The sequence below is a fragment of the Saccoglossus kowalevskii genome, chromosome 9 (genome assembly GCF_978046115.1).
Source record: "Saccoglossus kowalevskii chromosome 9, keSacKowa6.1, whole genome shotgun sequence".
Taxonomy (NCBI): Eukaryota; Metazoa; Hemichordata; class Enteropneusta; family Harrimaniidae; genus Saccoglossus; species Saccoglossus kowalevskii.
In genome coordinates, this window is record NC_140649.1 from 19,034,283 (window position 1) to 19,055,593 (window position 21,311).

Below are 21,311 nucleotides of genomic sequence, written 5' to 3' on the forward strand. Positions count from 1 at the left end.
TAATCTTTAATTGCTCCATGACTTCAAGTGAAATTCTTTTCAACCAAAAACCCATATGCATACCTTTTTCTGCAGTTTTGGCTTTTGTTGAAGACCAATTGCTCCAATACTGACTGTCAAGCTTCAGACCAGTCTGGGAAGCTTTTAATATAATGGTATATTCTGTGAAGCTTTCTAAGTTGCATAGCAGATGGGATGTTGATGACGTAAATATCTGGAAAACAGAATGAACTATTTTGTTTATTTTAATCACATATGCTCACATGTAAGTGATTACTGAGATTTCTAACTGGGATATATGAGCATGTCCTGTTAAGGGATTGACCAGTAGAAATTCTTGTGGCACAAGGGGTAAAACTAATTTATAAAAACAACAAACACATGCACCCTTGATAGAGGAAAGCAATAAAAAATTGCCACAACATCACTGTTGGGGAAAAAATGAAGTTCAGAAGATGAAAATAATTTGCACATTTTTTTCTAAAATTTCACCTCCCAGACTTTCTAAGGGTGTACCCTTAACAACAAGGAACAGTGCCCAAACTGATTTCAGAAAATACATTGGTGTTTGAAAAAGTTGTTTCTTGTATGATTTACTTTACATTGGAACATTAATATATGTATTAATTTGTTGAGAAAACACAGATCATTGGTTGTGCAGTGGTTGTTGCAGTGGACTCATGATACAAGTTCAAATGCTACCAATGGCTCAAAACCTCAACTATGGGAGAGTTATGAAACTGACTGATATGACATATTTGACTACACAAACAGTATACATGTACAAATTTTAACTCATTTGAACCGTTAGTGAGAATATCATCACAAAATGAACTACTCTGAGATCTGTACACCTGTAGTACCTATAATATTATATCTGACCTGCACTTTTCAACACGAAGTCGAAAAGATCACTTTCACCAAAAATGACAAAAATATTCACCACAATTAGTGAATTAAAGATATCATCACAAAATGAACAAAGAAAAAGTCAACAGCGAAACTAATGTGTGATGATGTGATTTCCATTGGAAGGGTGCATTGGATTGTGGGAAAATCAACGTTTATCAACACAAATGTCGCACATGCACAGTGCGACTACTGCTGCACTTTAAATGGTTAACTATGGAAAAATTATATATGGTTGAAATATACAACTAAATGCTACGTGATTCACTACATAAAAGGAAGTAAATTGACTAAATACAATACTACATGACAATTAATAATTTAGAGCACATTTGCATAATTGTTTGTATTTCCTCCATTGTTTTGCCTGATCTAAATGTAAAACTTACATGTGCTTGTGACCATTCTGAGTCCCACTGAGACTGATAGGTTATGGCATACTGTAGATTGTAACCACTACCAATCCAGTCACAGGGAAGATTCCAGGTAATTTTCAAACAACCAGGCTCTTCTGGAATTGCATTCAGATTTCTTGGTGCAAATGGTGTGACTGAACAAGAATAAATACATATATTGATCAGAATAAGTCAGTTCAGACATGCATGTAACTCTGAAGACGGAATCAAAAATATTGTGGCATCAAATCTCAGTTTGTCTGAGTAACCAATAAAATGATATTAATTCAAGAACCAGAAAAATATTCATTAATTATTCAAATAAGCTACTTATTTGGCATAGATTTAAATGAAAATGTAATCAGATATTGTGGATATGCTTTAGTGTGTTACGACTCATGGAAGGACGCCATCTGTGGTCAAAGTGTGTTTTGAAACCCATTTTGATATTATAAACACATCAACTTATGAACACATTACAGGAAAAAATATTTAATAAGATAGTTATTGATCAAGATTTAGCGGTCATGGAAGAGATACTATTCAATTGAGCTGTTACTAGTAAGTACTTTTATATCGACCACTTTTCAATAATTACATAGGGGACACAAAATTTATGCTATTCTTTTGAACAAAAATGTATTAATTCCAAATGTTTTATTCAGAAGGTCAAGGTATACCTTAAAGTATACTTTAAAGTAAATTAAAATCAGGAAATTTGTATAACAACACCTGATGTCAATTCATACACCTGTAGTGTACTTGTTGTTTTTATGGTAGTTGTCAGTCATTTGTTTTGTGTTTTATTTACCCTTTTGTTAAAGTACAATGTATGTTACCTTTCAGAACCCCTCAACAAGTACAGATTTTTACCAAAAATTTATCAGATATTGTTTTACGAAAAGAGCATACATTTTCAAACTTTCAAATTTATTATTGAACAAATAAAAAAAAATTTAAAGGGCTGTAGTCGTCGCGCCATGCATGTGCGAGATATGTGGGTCTCATATAAACAAAGATGGTGACTTCGACTGTAGTGCAGTTCAACGAGTACAAACTGAGACATTACGAAACTTTAATTAGGTATTTTTAAGTGGTTGGAAGGTCTCAAAGAAGTCACCAATGGTAATTATTGCAAGTTGCACCCAGGTCAAACCTCATACTTGTGATTTCCATTTGAAGAGCGCATTGGATTGTGGGAAAATCAATGTTTATTAAAATGTTTATTTTCGCACATGCGCAGCGCAACGACCACCGCCCTTTAAAGCTAAAACCAAATAATGTAAATTAAAGGCAAGCAAGGTAATTCTTGGATCTGCAAAAAAACAATTTCAGATCTTGCTACTATCGGGATTTGATGTGATTTTAATTGATCCAATCATTTTTGAGAAACTTCACAGACATAAAGATACATACTGAATATGCAATATACACAGACATCATTACAATATCTCATATATTCAACATACTTTCAAAGTCAGGATTAAACTCCAATGCTGACGTGACTGTACCCAAGTCATTACGTGCTACCACTGATACATTGTGTCGAGTTCCTAGGTGATCATATTCAAACAGCAGATAACAGGAGTAAGTGTAATCATGGATTTCATCTGAACAGTCTGGAAACTTTTGACTATCTGGACACTCTTTCCAATCATAACTATATGGTTTGGAAAACAAATTGTAAAAGTTAGTAATCGAAAAATTTCATGTTCTCTGTTTCCTAGGCAACCACTTAAGGTTGCATGTATGTTTTCTCTCTGATAAAGCCATGTTATTGATGATGGTTAATTAACCAAGCCAAAGATATCTGTTATAGCAGGTAGAGAATTGGCCAGAGATTTTCATGTTATCCGATTGTGATTTAATGGCAAAAGACAATAAAGCTTAATACAAATTCTTGGCTGTTATCAACAATTTATATTTTAGCTTCATGTTGAAATGTGCTTCATGTGCTTTTCATGTATTTTGTAAACTCTCAAATGTAAACTTGGATGGTTACAATTCAACATTATCATGTTCAGTACAAAATTGAAGTTTGTAAATAAATTCTCTACCTAGAACTTTATATGTCCAGAATTGTATGAATGCCTAACAATTACCACGGTAACCTCTCCCCTCCACATTAACTCATTAGATCAACATTGTCATGCATAACAGTTATGCAACCAGAAAACTGCATCTTTTATAGGATATGATGTCATAAACCTACATACAGGATATGATGTCATAGATCTATTTACAGGATATGATGTCATAGATCTATTTACAGGATATGATGTCATAGATCTACCTACAGGATATGATGTCATAAACCTACATACAGGATATGATGTCATAGATCTATTTACAGAATATGATGTCAGAGAACTATTTACAGGATATGATGTCATAGAACTATTTACAGGATATGATGTCATAAATCTACATACAGGATATGATGTCATAGATCTACCTACAGAATATGATGTCATAAATCTACATACAGAATATGATGTCATAGATCTACCTACAGGATATGATGTCATAGATTTACCTACAGAATATGATGTCATAAATCTACATACAGGATATGATGTCATAGATCTACCTACAGAATATGTCATAAATCTACATACAGGATATGATGTCATAGATCTACTACCTACAGGATATGATGTCATAGATCTACCTATAGAATACGATGTCATAGATCTACATACAGGATATGATGTCATAGATCTACATACAGGATATAATGTCATAGATCTAGTAACAGGATATGACATATAAGAAACATACAGTACTTACTAGTAAATGCTTTTATAGTAGAAAGTGTAACTGGTTGGAATGTTTGTTTTTCTTCCTTCATCCCAGGAACAAAATATGTCCTCTACGTTGAAGGAATAGCAAGCAAAGTTTGCAATCTGTGTTGGAGCAACTGCAATAAAAAAATCAAAATATTGTTGTTTTTCAATATTTATGAAACATTTACCCTGGATGACATGCATGAATCATTGAAATCGTAAGAATACATTTTCATTGGCTACAGAGGTCATTTTGTAATGACAATATTCTGTTCACTGTACTGATTTTGCATATTGTGTGAAAGACACAAAAAAATAACAGATTTTGAATTTAATTTTTTTTTTTTTTATAGCACAACGTTGAAATGCTGATCTTTGAAGAGGGTATAATTACATTGCGACATGCTTACTTCATCAAATATGTATATTATTAAGTTTAGTAATGCCCTAAAATACTTTCGCATTTATTAAATTTCATGTCACTAAAACACTATGATCTACATGTATGAATCGAAAAAGCCAACATTATTAATTATAATACCGCTCACTGCAATTGGTTAGTCTGTAACAGACACAAACATGGCCAACAAAATTGGGTAAAACTACAAACATCAACATGCTAAAAAAGGTTTTAATGTTTTTCTCATCTTTAGTATGCCATTGATATTTTGTGGTTAACACCCAAGAAATGACAGGTATTCAGTGGAGGAAGAAGTCGGGGTATGACCTCAAGTGCGAAAGCTTCTTAGCCGCCAGCTATATCATGATCTAGGTCGCCTGTATTCTTAACTTACCTCCAACCTGTAGTTCAATCGTCCACCAATCAGATGGGACGTCTCCTAACAAACCACATGAGTAATTGCCAGCATCATCAAACGTAACATTTGTGATAGAAATCTGTGATATATCAGCTGTTATAGATATGACTTGGTTTGAGTCTAGATATTCTTGGTTAAAATACCATTGAACATTTAGAGCTGACGGTGTAGAGGTTGTACAATTTATAACTATGGTCTCACTCACACTGTAAATGGTCTTCTCAGAAGATATACTCACTTTGGCATGAACAAAAAACATTTTATAAGTTTAACCTTTGAAGCAACATTATGTTTTGTGCCAACATTTTGGTGGAACACTATTTTTCGATAATTTCTTTCAGTATCAAAATATTGAAAAAAATATTTTAAAAATGTGAGGCATTTTATTTTGTAAAATACATTAGAAGTTGACTTTAGCATTAAATCTTCTTTTGAAATAATCAGAATTACAACAGTTACAAGCGAGAGAGTTATCACCTGCGTACGTGCAGGAGTTGAGTCCCACGCTATGATAACAACGCTAAAAACGCAAAGGCTCATGGGTAGATGCTTGTTTGTAAACAATGACATGCTATGGCCATCTGACTGATGCGCAGGTGGCGACTCCACTGCTTTAACAGTTAGCAGACGAATCCCCTCAGATTGAACCTCCATTATTTAAACTCACCAACATTTCCCTGTGTGATCTGAAGCAACAGAATAAAACTAAATACAGATAAATACAGATACGAAATAAAAGCAGACATCTTGTTCCATTAAACGGTGAATTAGCACATGACCTGTAAAAGTAAACAATGAGAACACATTGTGTACTGAGATACAGTACGGTAATGACAACTATGTATATGCAAATAGTTTAGAATAAATCCCTGTTATTTATCATCTACTATTACCTGTATAAAAAAGTCAATTCAGTAATTTACAATGAATAAGTCATCCATTTTGAATTGCTTGTTAAGATGTGCCAGGGGGTTTTCTAGAAAAAATGAACTAGAGGGAGCACACACACACAGGCGAGGGAACGGAACGACCAAGCACAGAAACAACATGGCGGATCGACCTGAAAATGCCATAGCGGAAGGTTTCTGGGCCGTTTTAATGGTGTATCTATCGCCATTGAAATATTTTGGGAGTAATTTCAGTGTATTTGGTGTCCAGACACATTGTCAGCTGGTGTTGCTGAGCAGTTTTCACTGAGAAAAATATATTTGAGAAAGATTTCATGTTGTACGGCAGCACAGAAATGCGTGGCTCTAGAAATATATTTATGACTTGAAATTCGGTAAGAGGGCGCCAGCCGAGAGTATCAGGGGGCTATGTATCAGGGAGAATATGGGCTAAGCGATCAAAAACGTTAGCTCATATTAAGAAAATGTGCTGAAAATATTCCATTTATCACTGATTTATGCATATTAATGAGGCACATGGCCATTTGATGTCATATATATTTTTCTGAAGCTTTCAATATTACACTTGCTGGATTGTCCTATCTGCAACAGTGCTTGAGATATTAGTTATGCATAATAATGAGGTACTATATATATGGGCATGTGATAATGTCATTTTGCCCATTGCCTTCATTTCAGCATCAGTTGCATGTGTCTATCTGCAATATCTCTATATTAAAATTATGCATATTTAATGAGATCACATGACCAAATACGGTAAAATGATGTTGGAGATGTATCTCTATATAGTCCAATGCCTTCAACATAGCACTAGTTGACATCTGACGAGTGTTTGTTGAGATATCAGTTGAAAAGCTAAACTTTTCTAATTATTATGCAAATTGGGTAATTAGTTAGTACGGATTTAAACCCAAGAGTAATGTCCAAGAACATCTATGTAATTAGCTGCAGTTCTGTAGCTCGCTTGGTTTCGCTGTCGGATATTTTGTTGGTCGTGGTGTTAACGCGAAACCAGGGAGCTACAGTTCCATCCTATGCGAGTTACCATATTTTACCGAACTGAAATCAGGTCGGGCCGTAACAGCCGTTTTTTTTCATTATTTTCGCCTCAAGTTTCTACTTTTCTACTGTCGATGGGTCCCGAAACCATTTCATCAATTATTTTGCGGGCGATTGTCCGAAATTGGTCGTTTTCACGACGAAAACTGCGTGAAATGGGAAAACTGTGACGCCTTGTGACGTCACGATAACTTATTCAAGATGGCGACAAACGAGGGGATTTCGCTGAAGTTTTCCCGCGGTTTTCGTCGTGAAATCGACCAATTTCGGACCATCGCCCTCAAAATAATTGATGAAATAGTTTGGGGACCCATCGACAGTAGAAAGTAGAAACTTGAGGCGAAAATAATGAAAACAAACCCGGCTGTTACGGCCCGACCTGATTTCAGGTCGGTAAAATATGGTAACTCGCATAGGATGGAACTGTAGCTCCATGGTTTCGCGTTAACACCACGACGAACAAAATAACCGACAGCGAAACCGAGCGAGCTACAGAACTGCAGCAACTATGTAATAGGCTTCATTGACATCTGTTGAGTAGTTCTGGAGATATCAGTAGAACATATGAAAATTGATAAATTATTATGCAAATTGTAAGCAACCAAAACCTAATCAGGTCTGTACATTGTCCCAGGGCATATATGCACTAGTTTTCATTAAAGGGCGGTAGTCGTCGCGCCGCGTCCTGTTCAATATGGGACTCATAGCGACGTATACAACGCGTGTAAAATACATTGTTTATTTACATGGAATTCGAACACGCGCTGCGCGACGACCACCGCGCTTTAACAACTGTTGAGTGATATATCGATGAAAATCTGAGAATACTCATAATAACGTGACTTATAACACCACGTCTAGAGTGACTAGTTTGTCACAGTGACCGTTACACATTTCTCTAGTCTAGTAACAGTGACAGCATACAAGTTTCTTACCGGAAATAGATAATGTACATCATCAACAGTGGGTCTTGTTGAAACGTACGCCAGACTCTGTCCCAAGAAAATGCGTCATGCACTTACCCGAGGAGAAGGTCGTTGTTTGGAATCATGACTTTGATGTCATATTCATGACTATGACGAGTTCAAACGGTGCTTACAAACGTCGAATGACAACAACACGTTGAAGTTCGTGACAACTCTTTTGACGCTCCAGTTCAAAGAATATATGCAAATGAGTTACTTGTAACTGCGGCGATCGTGTAGCGACTACGGCATCACGACCGGAAGTTACTATCCTAAACAGAGGCAGCGACACGACATTTTGCATGAAGTGGCGAGATCTGCTCACCAACTTTGCGCCAAAAGAGCGACATTTAATACTAGGGGGTCCGGGGGCATGCTCGCTCTTAAAAATTTTGAAATCTAGACCCTCTGAAACGCATCTTGAATTTTCAAGGTGAATGTTCCGGCGAAGCACTCCACTCTGTAGAGGGAGGAATGTCCGAACGGAACAACACCGTGATGGCGGACGATGCTGAAACGCTATTTCCTTCATTTTGAGGAGCAAATTTTGATGACAACAAGGGTTTCAGCTTGATTTTGGAGGGGCGACATTTTTTTCGAGGGGCGACCGCGTGCCGCCACCGCCGCTGCTAAACATGACACCAAACAATAACGCAATGACCATGAATTCCAAATTCATTTGTTCGTATATTTACGGACACGTGACCAAATATGCAACTTTGTTGAATGGATTTCAGAAAATCACGGAAGTGTTTATTTTTCGAGAACTACGAAAGAGGAAAACTTTTTCTTCGTAATGTTTTTATATTTAGAACGACGTTGTTTTGGTATTGTGTCATCCCTACGTCACGTGCGTAATTTTCCCTGAGTAATTTCTCATATTTAATTGTACCTTATCCGTAGTATCGTAAGTTTAGACCCGCCATTGCAAAGTCCTACACCACATGAATATTTCTTCAATATTCATCGCATTTGTGGCTGACGTGAATATCACATAACGAATTTATCTGTTTATCATACAGAAATAAAGATATATAAATTAATGGATCGGTAAATAGCTGTATTTTAGTGAAAGGACGATTTTTAGTTCGGCAGTAACATGAAACTAGTTTTTATACATTTGATTATTTTTTTTCACATATTTATTAGTTTATCTAAATTCATCCTGTGGCATTTTGTAATACATTTTAAAACAAACGTCTCGAAAACCTACATCAAAAAATATAGTAAAAAATTTCGAAATAAAAAAAAAGCACCGGATTTTATTAAAAGAGATCGTTTTTTTATGGAACGCCGTAGCTGTCTTATGTGGTCACACTTTTATATATGATACATATACATCAATATACGATATATGGTTTTCAGTATACAGAGCATACTGACCAAAATACAAAGATATATATTTGATTATTATTTTTCTACATATTTATTAGTTGATCTAAATTCATTCCGTGGCATTTTAACACGTTTTTAAAACCCACGTGTCATGTAGTGGAATTTGTTTTGAGTTCAGACAGTATGTCGGTAATGGCGTCGTCTGTCCCTGACTCCGCTGTTGTGCATATCACATCAGGCGATAATTTTCACCTCAATGTTGCAATGACATTATCTCCTCCCTAATTCTGCCGAAGAAGGTGATAGTCGTGGAAATATCACACCCCAAGAGCTGCCTTGACTGTTTGGCTGAAGGGCTCTTAGCTTAATTTGTACGGTTTTTAGCTTCTTTCAGTTAAGAGGGGGGGGGGGACAAGGGGGGTAGCTGGTATACAGTTTTACGGGAAATAAAAAAGGCTTTTTACAATTTACAAAGAAAAAAAGACGTTTTTACAGTTTACAGTGAAAATTTAATTTTGCAGTGAATTGTGTCATCTAGTCGTTTTATAGTGAATGTAATTTCCCTGGATTATTCTTAATTACGACTTTTTTCATTTGGATGTAAATTCTTGTACGTAGCGAGAAAAATTACATATTTTTACAGTGTACGAAAAAGGAAATATTTGTTTGATTACGTTGTACGTCTAGCCTGTGATTACAGAATTACGGAATTTATTGTTTTTAATTTACGTTGTACGAACAACAAAATATTGCAATTACGTTGAACGAAAATACCACCCCCCCAGTTAACTTCCTTGGATAACGTGGGGGGTATTGCTTGATCCAGGTATTGCAGATCTATCGTTCGTATCCAAAGAGTTTCCCGACAGAGACTTATTTTTCAGGGACGTTTCTACCTGCAGTTGAAAATGCTGAAACATTTTGGGAGTGAAGTGTAAGTTGCGTGTGGCACCGGACTTTCACAGTCAAAAACATGCTATACTGGTGGCGCAGTGTTGATGTCGACTGTGCATTGTCTGATCTTGTTGTGGAATGGAATGCTATAGGATGAGTGTCTATATGTCTACCTTTATAGGTAAGTCAAACATTTAGCTGTGAGGTTTGTCCCACTGCCAAATTTAAAGTATACACACAGTATACCGAATGAAGAGTGCCATGAACTCTCGTTGATGAAATATGATGGGGAGAATATCGATATTCTCCATTAATCTAACACATATTACTGCTGGCACCCAAAATAGAAAATTTATCTTAATACACTTTAAATTAGAGAAATACAATATATATCAAACGTGAATGCATGTGGGTGACCTCGCATATAAAAACAAGGATTCCTAGACAAGTTATCTAAAGTGAACAGGGCATGGCAGCCAACATGAGTTTTGTTTACGGATGATTGCTGACCATAAACCTGGTTACTCTACTTATCAGGGAGTACCAATAGACTATTTTCCGTTCACTGCGAGAATCCCGTGTTATGCGTGAAATCGAACGTAAAAACAGGACAAACAAAGGTCATAGCGTCGTAGTGGCGTCAAACATCGCGTGGGATTCGACAAACGCGAAGTATTTTGGGGGACATTTCCATGTTTAATAATGTGCTGTCCACATTTGATGATAGGCAATTTTGATTAAGTTGGGGTATTCGGAAGGAATATTCCTCTGTCGAAGATCGGCCGGTCGATGTGAGTTACGAAATAAAGAAATTCTAGTTCAAAATCAAATCGTTCGATTTTTGCAGCAGACGTTCGACGCGCGTTTTTCATACATCTCGCGAGATCTCGCAATTGTACGAAAATCCCCTATTTAGAAAGGTACATATACTCTGGAATTCAAGGACCTTAAGGATCTCATGTAAAAAAAACTAACAATCTGGTAACAAAGATCCAGATGAGGAAAAAAAGAGCAGGCTAAACTCCACTTCTTCATTGATGTGATAGTCACCACACCATTATATGAAGCAGAGAAAAGGGCTATCACCAGCCGTATCACCCTTACAGATGAATGCAACCTAGATGCAATTAACAACCAGTAACTCAGAAGGATCCCGGAAGACAGTGCATTGGTTCCAACAATTCTGCCACTAAAGAGGGAAGACAACTGATACGAGTTTCACTTCTGTAACAGTTGTAGAAATGGTGACTATGATGGTTCTACCACACGTGAGATACAGTAGATTCAAACAGTGAACGATTTTAATGGAAACAAAAAACAAGAATGAGGATATCATAAATAATTGTTGTCCTTTATTTAATATTACATAAACTGTGTTATAACACATGGTTCATTATAAGCGATGTTTATACTACAAGAACAAATGAATAAGTTTGAAAGTATTGTCAAATTGCAACCTATTAAGTGACCTTCTTGACTTGCGTTCTTTGAACTGCAACACCCTTATGCATTGAATAATAATATACAAATGTTTTGAGAAATATTGGAGAAAAAATACTAGGCACACTAAACTGTTAACAAGGAAAATGATGATGCTAGACAGAAAAGCTAATGATTTAACTTCTTTTCATTACATACGAGTTCCATAATGTGTTTGTCAATCGTTATATGCATGACTACTGATCAGGTAATTAGAGCGGGGAGTCGTCAACTGCGCATGCGTCAGATGGCCATAGCGTGTCGTTGTTTACAAACAAGCGTCTACCCACGAACCTTTGCGTTTGTAGCGTGTAATGTTATCGTCGCTTGTAACTCAATTCCCGCCCGTGCGCAGATGACAACCCTCTCGCTTTAAGTAAAACAATTTGAAAACCCCTTCAGTAACCAGGAGTTTACATTTACAGTCCAGTTACTGTTTTTCATGTTTGGTACATCCCAACTGCTATGCAATCACGTAGTTGTCACTATCACAAATTCTACCTTTGTGGTTGCAGCATCTCTACCTCCATGAATAACATCATGCAGCCAAGGTGATTAAAGCGGGGGTGGGGAGGTCGTCACCTGCGCACACACAAGGATCATGGGTAGACGCTTGTTTGTAAACAATGACACGCTATATGGCCATCTAACACATGCGCAGGTGACAACTCCCTCGCTTTAACCATGGAGCTAGCTCCATGCTTTAACCATTCATATTCTCTTCACATATTAGCTGCTACTACATCATCACATACTAAACTTTTTTGAGATCACCCCTCACAGTCTTTTTACATTTGAAGACTTACTGGTGACCATCCCAGGTCATGTTTAGTTTCCCACTTTGCACAGAGTCCAGTAGCATGTCCTTGTGTGGGAGTTTGTCACCCCCTGACCTACAATGATCATATCCGATTTGTACAAATTTATGCTGTCAAGAGGTATAAAATGCATAGGATCTTTCAGAATATGCATCTTGACTGTAATGTAGGGTGTCCACATTTGAGTAAGCAAAGGTCCCCAGAACCCATCTGGAAAGTGTGAACGTGGTACAACTCACTGGTGACTGCATGGCCAGTTAACCTGAATCTGCATACTCCTAGATACCAGTGTTCACTTCCAATAATATGGGAGGGAGGCCCACTTGTCAGGTCTTGGTTCTTAGCCGAGAGAAAGTGGTCAATAAGGTGCCTGAGTCAGCATGAATGACTGCTAAATTATTAGTGAAGAAATGAGCTCTCCAGCCTAAAGCCAAGGCAACCAGAACTAGCGTCTTTCTTGGCAAGTGGCGCAGCACACTTTGGATGGGCCTTCTTATCAGTAATTGCCACATGGTAAGGTAAGTCTACCAACCGTGGAATTGTAGGATTTAAAGGATATGTTGTGCGTGTGTAAGTGAAACAGCTATGGCGACAAATATATGTTTGACTTGAGATATGAGAGTAGTCCCAAGTGATTGTATATAGTCACTATGATCTATTAGTAGTGACCAGATGAGTGCCCACCCTTGACTTGGCCAGGGAAATGTGTGTTGCTATGTGGGAACGTGTACATATCAATTATGTCCATGCTGATAGGGACATTGTGTTCCATGCTAGTGATGTCTGGCGAGGCGTGTTTCACAAACCCTGATTTTTGAGTGTTCAGCATTGAAGGAAACAGATCGATGAATGGTACCAACCAGTTCTGTGACAATCCTGATGAGAGACATTGCCCCCCTTACCAATACGTGCCTGGAAGATCCAGAGGGCCATCTTCAACTCCTTCCAGTTGATGTGTTTGATTATCTGAGAGGTTGTCCAGAGATCCTTGGTCTGGAGAGGAATGATGTGTGCCCCTTCCCAGCCAAACCCTGAGATGTCTGTCAAATAGGTACTGTTGGAGGGAGTTCTATGAAGGGCATTTCGACCACCAGGTGATCAGGAATGGTCCTCCAAACTAGTGCCTCACTGCACCTGACTGACAGGTAGACTAGGTACCAAGCACCCGAGTGCAGAATAAATGACCTGCAGAAAGCCTTGCATTGCTCTGGAGTGTCAGCTGTTGTCATCATGGCCACACCTACAAATGATGTTTTCAAAGTGTGGTATTGGCTGGGAAACCCTGACAGAGGAAGGGAATACTCCCAAGTATGTCACGTTTTAGACTGTCTCCAACTTCGACCTGCCATGTTGACTACAAACCCAAATGACCTCAGAAATGCTGAAGTCACTATAAATGTTGATCTTGAGACTCCCTTAGTTAATGGTAGAGAAAACTGATTATAACTTAATTAAATCTGATACTTGATTATGTACAGGTATACAGAGATGTCCATCACACGGAGTTGAAGATCATGTTTGCCTGCATCGTCCGAATCGCACGGTCCAGTGTCTTCAACCTATAGACCTCTACACAATACCGTGCGGGATCGCATAGGCTAATTCCGTATCTGAAGCAGTGAGATCTGATTGAGCGCGCCATAAAACAAGGCGTCCAATCAGCTTGGACGTACGAAATTATAAAACAAAGTTCCACTTCCTGTTTTTGTCGCTATGAAGACATCCTTCCCACACAAAACTGCGTCAATTGCCTGTACCTGATGAGGCTTGAGGGCACCAGCACCGAAAACTTTCGCAATTTTATCATCACAAATATCACGATTCATGGGCGCCGCCATTTTGTTTAAAATAAAACGCCAAAGAGGGATTTGTAACACGCAAACTGATTGGAAAATGATCAGCCGCAACTGACTACTGGGGGCGCTGTTAGAATACGCATATTTGATGGTCGTTCTGCCAAGGTCTAATTAGAGGCTCGGCAGAATAAACTTAGACCTTGGCTAGCGAAGATCATGGTTTGCCTGAGAGCTCAGGCAGTATCCATGTTGGGTTCAAGGGTGAAAAATCCATTTTTTTTTTTGGTTCTATGGCTTCTAATAATGCAAGACAAACAAAATACACAAAGTAGAGTGCACATGACACTGATATTTATTACAGAAATAGTTTACCATCACCGAAACAAAGGATAAATATACATTGCACCCAAAGCACACTGATTTGTAGTCAATATTAATTTCAATATTACGTAAATAGTTTGATCAACCAATGTAACTGAACTCCAAAAAGAACAAAACATTTTAAGGCAAGTGATGTAATATATCAAACCATTTCATTTTTCACAAATATATATATATCTATATAACATAATCTTTGAGATTATTCGAGAGAATATTAAAGCTGGTCAAAGGCTGACTGGAGGAATTAGTTTCAGAAAAACATGAATAGCAATAATGGTAGCATTTGTGTTAGTCGGTATTGTTTCATTCAGTACAAAGACTAAAAATTGCAATAATGCACTTATCTACAAATGGTCCCTGTCTATCATGTAAGATGGTATACTGGCCATCAGCAATGCAATAATTAGTTACACTGTGTCTTTCTCAATCAGACAATTAGAATCATTAAATGATCATGTGATTTACTGAGTGAACACTGATTGGCTCATTTAAAACTACTGTACTCAATATTATTGTAACTACAAATATTACATTTTCTAATTTGTATCAATGGTATTCAAGTGTTAAGCCAAAGAAGAAAAATAAAATAGAAACAAACATTAATATTGTCTAAATTAGGGAAAAAAACAACTGCTTTTCTTAAACAAAATTTTTTTTAATTAATTTTCATCATCCTAGTGAAGAAAAGTTAAGAAAAACTAAACTTTGAAAAATATAAAAATTGTATTCATATTACAACCGAGGTCGGAATTAGAAAATGCCCATCAATTTAAATTTGTTTTCCGTTATGTCAGTGAAGTAAGGTGTATTTAAGAAGGGTGTCCAACGTTAGTAGTATAGGTTTGCATTTATCGAGCTAGGTGCTCAATCTTCCCGTAATTTCGGGAATTTTAGCATGATAGGACCTAGATGGTGTACCCCTCTTCACACAACAATACTCTGACATGGTGTCTGAGTTTAACTCATCTGCAATCCACTGAAAATTACAACTGCAAAAAATATAGACAACATTTCATACACCTTGTGGCAGTTAAACATGTTAAACATTATACAACAATAACAAAAACTATATATATATATTGTAAAAACAACGTAACTGTAATTATACTACGCAACATCAATCATATAAACTATTATGACCATATTATGACTATTATTTGCACGACAATACAATTTTTTTCACGTTAAATATTAACATGATAATTAGAATAAGTATTGAGTTTAAAAATATAATTACTAAATTTACTCACTGTGATTCGACCATATAGAATACTGTTGAATACTTTATCTTCGCTGGAATAAATTTTTGCTGAAAAGGCTTTTTGGGCGTTTTGCTTTGAGTTTATTTTCACTGATTTTTGATGAGATTAATGTGAAATATAGGAAAAAAAAGTATATTCGCTGGATTTTATTTTCACGGAATCTTCCCTTCAGTGAAAATGAATTCCAAACAAAAATATAGTATTCTACAGTATATTACACAACAAATTAAGGTCTTTTGGACATATGTAAATACAAACATTTTTGAACTTCAGATTTGAATTTGTTATACATATACCGTGACCCAAGTTCTGTGTGACAGAAATAGGCATACTGGATAATATATAGTGTCCTACATTATTTCCTAAAAGACATCTACTCAATATGAATAACATGCATTTTTACCTGATTAGTTGCGTAGACAGCAAACATTTGATGACTGCTGTAAAATGATTAATTTTCACTGGGTTTAAATTTCACTGATTTACCAATTTCAGGCATATTCAGTGGGTTTTAAATTCACGGTTATATCATTTAGATAATATGTTCTATGCTAAATTTGTCATATTCACTGGGTTTTAATTTATTGCATTTTCCAGTCAGTGAAATAAGCAAAATTAAAACCCAGTGAATAATTAACCCTTTTACAATATGATCTTGTTGGCTATACTAAAATAATATACATAAATGTAATATCACTAGTGACAGTTATATACATAATTGTATACTTTCCGAACTAGTCAATGTGAAAAAAATCCTATTAAAAATGATTCAAAGTATCTCATTTCATCTGTCTCCAACTTAACATTTCCTGAAAACTGTCTACAAAGTACTGTGATTCATGTAATATATTTGAACATGAAATAAGGTTCTTGAAAATTTTGTACACATCTGTTGGTATGATGGCAAAAAGGTGCATTAAAATATGTAACTCCATATTCATAGAAACGTGTGATATAAAACATTTTACTGGCCTCATTGAATAAAAGATATGAATAATTAATAAATTACTTCATTAAAACATTAATTATATACATCATTGACTGTACTCACAATACACAATAAAAACAAAAGTATACATATGTTTGATGCATGAGGGCGCTGTAGATGCACTCTCCTGAGATAACATACCAGTACTAGAGAATGGAACGAGAATAACAAAGTAATGCAGAGAAGTACCTACATAAATTGCAGGCAATTTTTTTTTTCAAGTTAAGTTTGATCAACACAGCTTTAATTTTGCTTTTAGCATGGTTCAATTAATTCATCTGTTTAACTTAGGCCTTATTTTTTCAAGTTAAGTTTGATCAACACAGCTTTAATTTTGCTTTTAGCATGGTTCAATTAATTCATCTGTTTAACTTAGGCCTTATTTTTTCAAGTTAAGTTTGATCAACACAGCTTTAATTTTGCTTTTAGCATGGTTCAATTAATTCATCTGTTTAACTTAGGCCTTATTTTTGAATGTTCAGTTCAAGAATAAACATAGTCTATGTTAAATTTCCTTGCTGACAAGTCTGCATGCGATGTGTTAATCGTGTAATGGGTTTGAAGTGGTCACACAGAACACCCATGTATTAGCATCAAACTACCCAATCTATCATATCTTCACAAATCGGTTGGTGACCCTTTTTTAATTTGTTTTAAATGTATGACACATTGTTTAATAAAAAGTAAAATATTTTCATAATTTTACTCTCCATAGATATTCATGTGTTAATTTCATAATCTGAGAAAAGTAAACATATGATCTTGTATAGCATTCTATACACAAATTATTAGCAATTGTAAAAACTTCCATAAAACTGTAATAATTGACATTAAATCCTCACTCAAATTACTTACAATATTTTTTAGGCAAAGTTAGGCAAAGTGGGTTTTACTATAGCCAATCAGTTGACCCCCCTGGAATTAAAAAAATATGGTATAAACCACAGAATATCCAGAAGCAAGTCACTGTGTGTGAGTTGTACATGTGTTGTCCCTGCTGATGTTCACTATGTCCAGTGCTAGTTTTGTGTGGCAAAGGATGTGTAACAAACACTGATTTTTGTATGTTAAGCAGTAATTAGACCTATTTTGTTGAACTTAATAGTAATTGTTGTGATACCATAAACTACAATAAACAGAATTATCTATTTTTGTTTAGGAGCTCATCATTGGGAGAAAATTTTGTTTATTGCATTCAACGTCAAATTCAAACTGACCTTTAAACTTTAAAAGCTCCTTTGCGATGGATGGCACTTGAATATCTAGAGTGGGCCAATACATCGGAGAGAGTTTTTTTATATTACTATGTTTTTTTTAACATAAGAAAGGCAACATGTTACCAATTTGATTCATAGAGGGATATGCTTTTTTTGTGTGTGTGTGTGTGTGTGTATAATTCAGATTCACTGGCCTACCCCATTATTTCTACTGGCATGTGTGAAATAAGTTGGGTTCAGATATAGTTTTTGTACATATCAAGTCCTTTCAAGTATTAAAACAATATAACATTTTTTTAAATGTTCGTTGCTACTAGTATTAAGATGTTAAGGTAAAACCCTCATTAATAAAAATATCCAAATTTATCCATTTTGCAATAAATTGTACTCCATGGTAATATTTAGATTTAAATAAACAGCCTCTCGGCTGAGATAGCTCTGCTGTTAACAGTGCATGTTCCAATTAAAGAAATTATTAGAAAATGAACAAATCTGAGAGAAGTCTACATGAGGTGCCTATATGTATAGTATCAAAGCAATCAAACTTGTGGTTTTCAACAAGAAGTCGAAAATATCACTTTTTACCAAAAATATTCATCAAAATTAGAAAGATATCATCACGAAATGAACAAATCTAAGAGAGGTCTGCCCAAGGTATCAAAGCAATCAGGCTTGTAGTTTTCAAGAAGAAGTCGAAAAAGTAAAAAAAAATGACGCAGATGGCGGACGACAGACGCAGACGGACGGACATTCAATCATATGATAAGCTTTGCTCGACAAAGTCAACAGCGATGCTAAAAAAGTTGGGATCATTATCCAAATTTTTGAAAAAATTGGGAATGTATTTTAGTGGATAGTAGCCATTTTGTTAAGTATATTATGGTGCTTTTACCATAGGTTCCTAAGGCAGAGATATTATGCAATATCTCAAATTGTAATCTGGTGACATCATATATCATATATTGAGAATAATAGCCTAGGATACTTTTCATTGTCCTGAATTATTTTAAAAATGTGGGTTTTAAAAAGTGTTAAAATACACAAATTTTCGTTAATATTTTGTTCCATGGAACTGTTTTAAAAATAGCGATTTTTAGAAAAATATTCAGTTTCTCAAAATATGTTACTGTAACACACAAATAAATGCTATTTTATGGTGCCATGAGACAATGGCTTCATGATTTTACATAATAAACCAATGAATATGATCATGCGATTTATGACCAACTTTCTCAAAAATGTTCTGGAATAGTACCGTGGACTAATGGCTCTTTTTCTTGAAATAAAATAGAATTTCCATCACCATGATAGTAACTGTAGAAAGCTTCAATCTCAATCGTCCTAGTACGGTAACTATAGAAACAGTGTCAATAATCATCCTAGTAACTATAGAAACAGTGTCAATAATCATCGTAGTAACTGTAGAAAAAATCTAATTGTTTTTCATCATTATCACAAGAAGGATTTATTGTCACCAGATTCATTATTGCAATACAATGTGACCTTGACACTTTCACTGGTAAATAGTATACTGGTCAGTCTCCAGTTTAGACCATGTGACAAGACTGTTTTATATCACACTGATGATGTTTGAAGCATATTAAAAGTCTCGGAATTGGGAAAATAGTCACCATCAACTGAGGAAGAAACAAGCGGGCATTTCTCTATCGCATCACTATCTCGCTGTTCCTCGTCATCGCTATGAATACCAAACACAGTAGGCAGATTTGAGAAACTAACATTCAATACATCTGCTACAGGTTCTGATAGCGGCTTGTCTGTTTCCCATGGTGCATCTGCCAGAGAGTCAATTTCATGTGTTCCCAAAATGCTTTGCAGTACAGGGTTATCGAGTTCATTCTCGCAACAGTCTTCATCAGATTCGTCATAAAAACGTGCCATGCCACTCGTTTCTCCATCATCTTGATTTGTCCCACACCCATGTTTTTCTGTGGATTCCTGTGAGCTGTCATCTCCAAGACATGTCTTAACATAATTCTCGCTGTCGCTGACACTAAAATCTGTCACATGAGGCGAAAAGTTTGGTGCTGTCACGTTCAACAGTTGTATATTACTCATATGCGGTAACATTTCAGCATTATCTATTTCATTTTTCCTCTGTTGCTTGGATACAGGTGATGACTGTGATGGCAGTACAACTTTTAGACACATAGTTCCATCTGAGATGCCTGTCATTTTGGCGTACTCATCTTCAATTCCTGAAGAACCAGAGTTTGGCAGACTAACAGTAAGAGGCACCGTCTCATCATCAGATTCTATTGCAGCATGCTTTATGTTACATTCCAGATCGACAATTAAGCCTTTTTCCTGATTTATATCAAAACCTGGATCAGACTGGTTACTGATGATATCTGGATCCTTATTTTCCTGGTTCTGGTTAGTATCCAGTTGGGTTGTCTGATTGCCAACAGTATCATAACCACCTTCACAGAACTCTTCAGTTGCTTGAAAAGCCTGAAAATCAATCAATATTTGTATTTGTAAGGAAAATTGCCGAGTTCTCTCTCAATATAGAATTTAACACACATGAAATGCATTATATAACATGTTATTCAAAATGATATTTGGTTGAATTACAACAGTACCCTGTTGCAAATAGGGAAAATGTTATTCATGCCTATGATAGAGTAATATGTCCAAAAAGCAAGAGCGCTGCAGGTCTGTTGTTTTTTATCTGATCACAAAATATGCAATCAAATGGGAGATGCAAATCACAGGTCATGTGACCAGATTAATGTCTATTTACCCATCTTGAACTGGATCATGAAACAAAAGCATGTGCTTATGCATGATGTGAAGTGTGAATGTATGCAAGTCTCAATGTGATTGGTTAATGTATGTTAGAAATATGACCCTGGAACTGCATTTGTTAAAAACAAAATGACCACCAGTCGACCGTTTTCAATCTGATCTGAAAAATATGATGTGCATCAAAGACCCAATACGTTCAATTGACATACTAAGTTTGAATGAAATATGTCCATGCATCACTGAGATCCGGTTCTAGAATGGCAAAAATGCACTATTTTGATAAATTTTTAGAACTAAAATGGCCGCATTCAGCCATCTTGAAATGGCTCATGAAACAAATACATGTGCTTATATATTACATGATGTGTGATGTATATGTAAAGCTTGAATATGATCAGTTAAAACATGTCAGAGATATGACCCTGGAACTGCATTATGCAATATGGATGCCAGTCGGCCATTTTCAATCTGATGGAATATGTTCATACATGACTGATTTTGATGAATTTTTAGAACTAAAATGGCCGCC

At 35.9% G+C, this 21,311-nt stretch overlaps 2 protein-coding genes across 2 annotated transcripts in view; both read right to left on the minus strand.

Annotated features, from left to right (window-relative positions):
* Nucleotides 1-4,093: 4,093 nt before the first annotated feature.
* Nucleotides 4,094-5,167, minus strand: LOC144358423 (uncharacterized). The gene is made up of 2 exons (XM_078012117.1): nucleotides 4,885-5,167; nucleotides 4,094-4,224 (listed from the first exon to the last, which is right to left on the minus strand). Exons 1-2 carry the CDS (start codon nucleotides 5,165-5,167, stop codon nucleotides 4,094-4,096), a joined length of 414 nt encoding a protein of 137 aa, XP_077868243.1.
* A 9,324-nt stretch (nucleotides 5,168-14,491) lies between these two features.
* LOC102808882 (tyrosine-protein phosphatase Lar-like) overlaps nucleotides 14,492-21,311 on the minus strand; it is a 130,767-nt gene continuing 123,947 nt past the window's right edge. The window contains exon 20 of the mRNA XM_078012118.2: nucleotides 14,492-20,485. Within this exon, the coding sequence (XP_077868244.1) occupies nucleotides 19,586-20,485 (900 nt within the window). The 3' untranslated portion in view covers nucleotides 14,492-19,585. The remainder of the gene's footprint in view (nucleotides 20,486-21,311) is intronic.

Excerpts from the sequence above, each read along its gene's own strand:
- LOC144358423 (XM_078012117.1), bottom strand. The coding sequence starts at position 5,167 with ATGTTTTTTGTTCATGCCAAAGTGAGTATATCTTCTGAGAAGACCATT. Across the intron at positions 4,225-4,884 it reads GATTGAACTACAGGTTGGAG|TTGCTCCAACACAGATTGCA; the intron begins GTAAGTTAAGAA and ends TTTTTATTGCAG.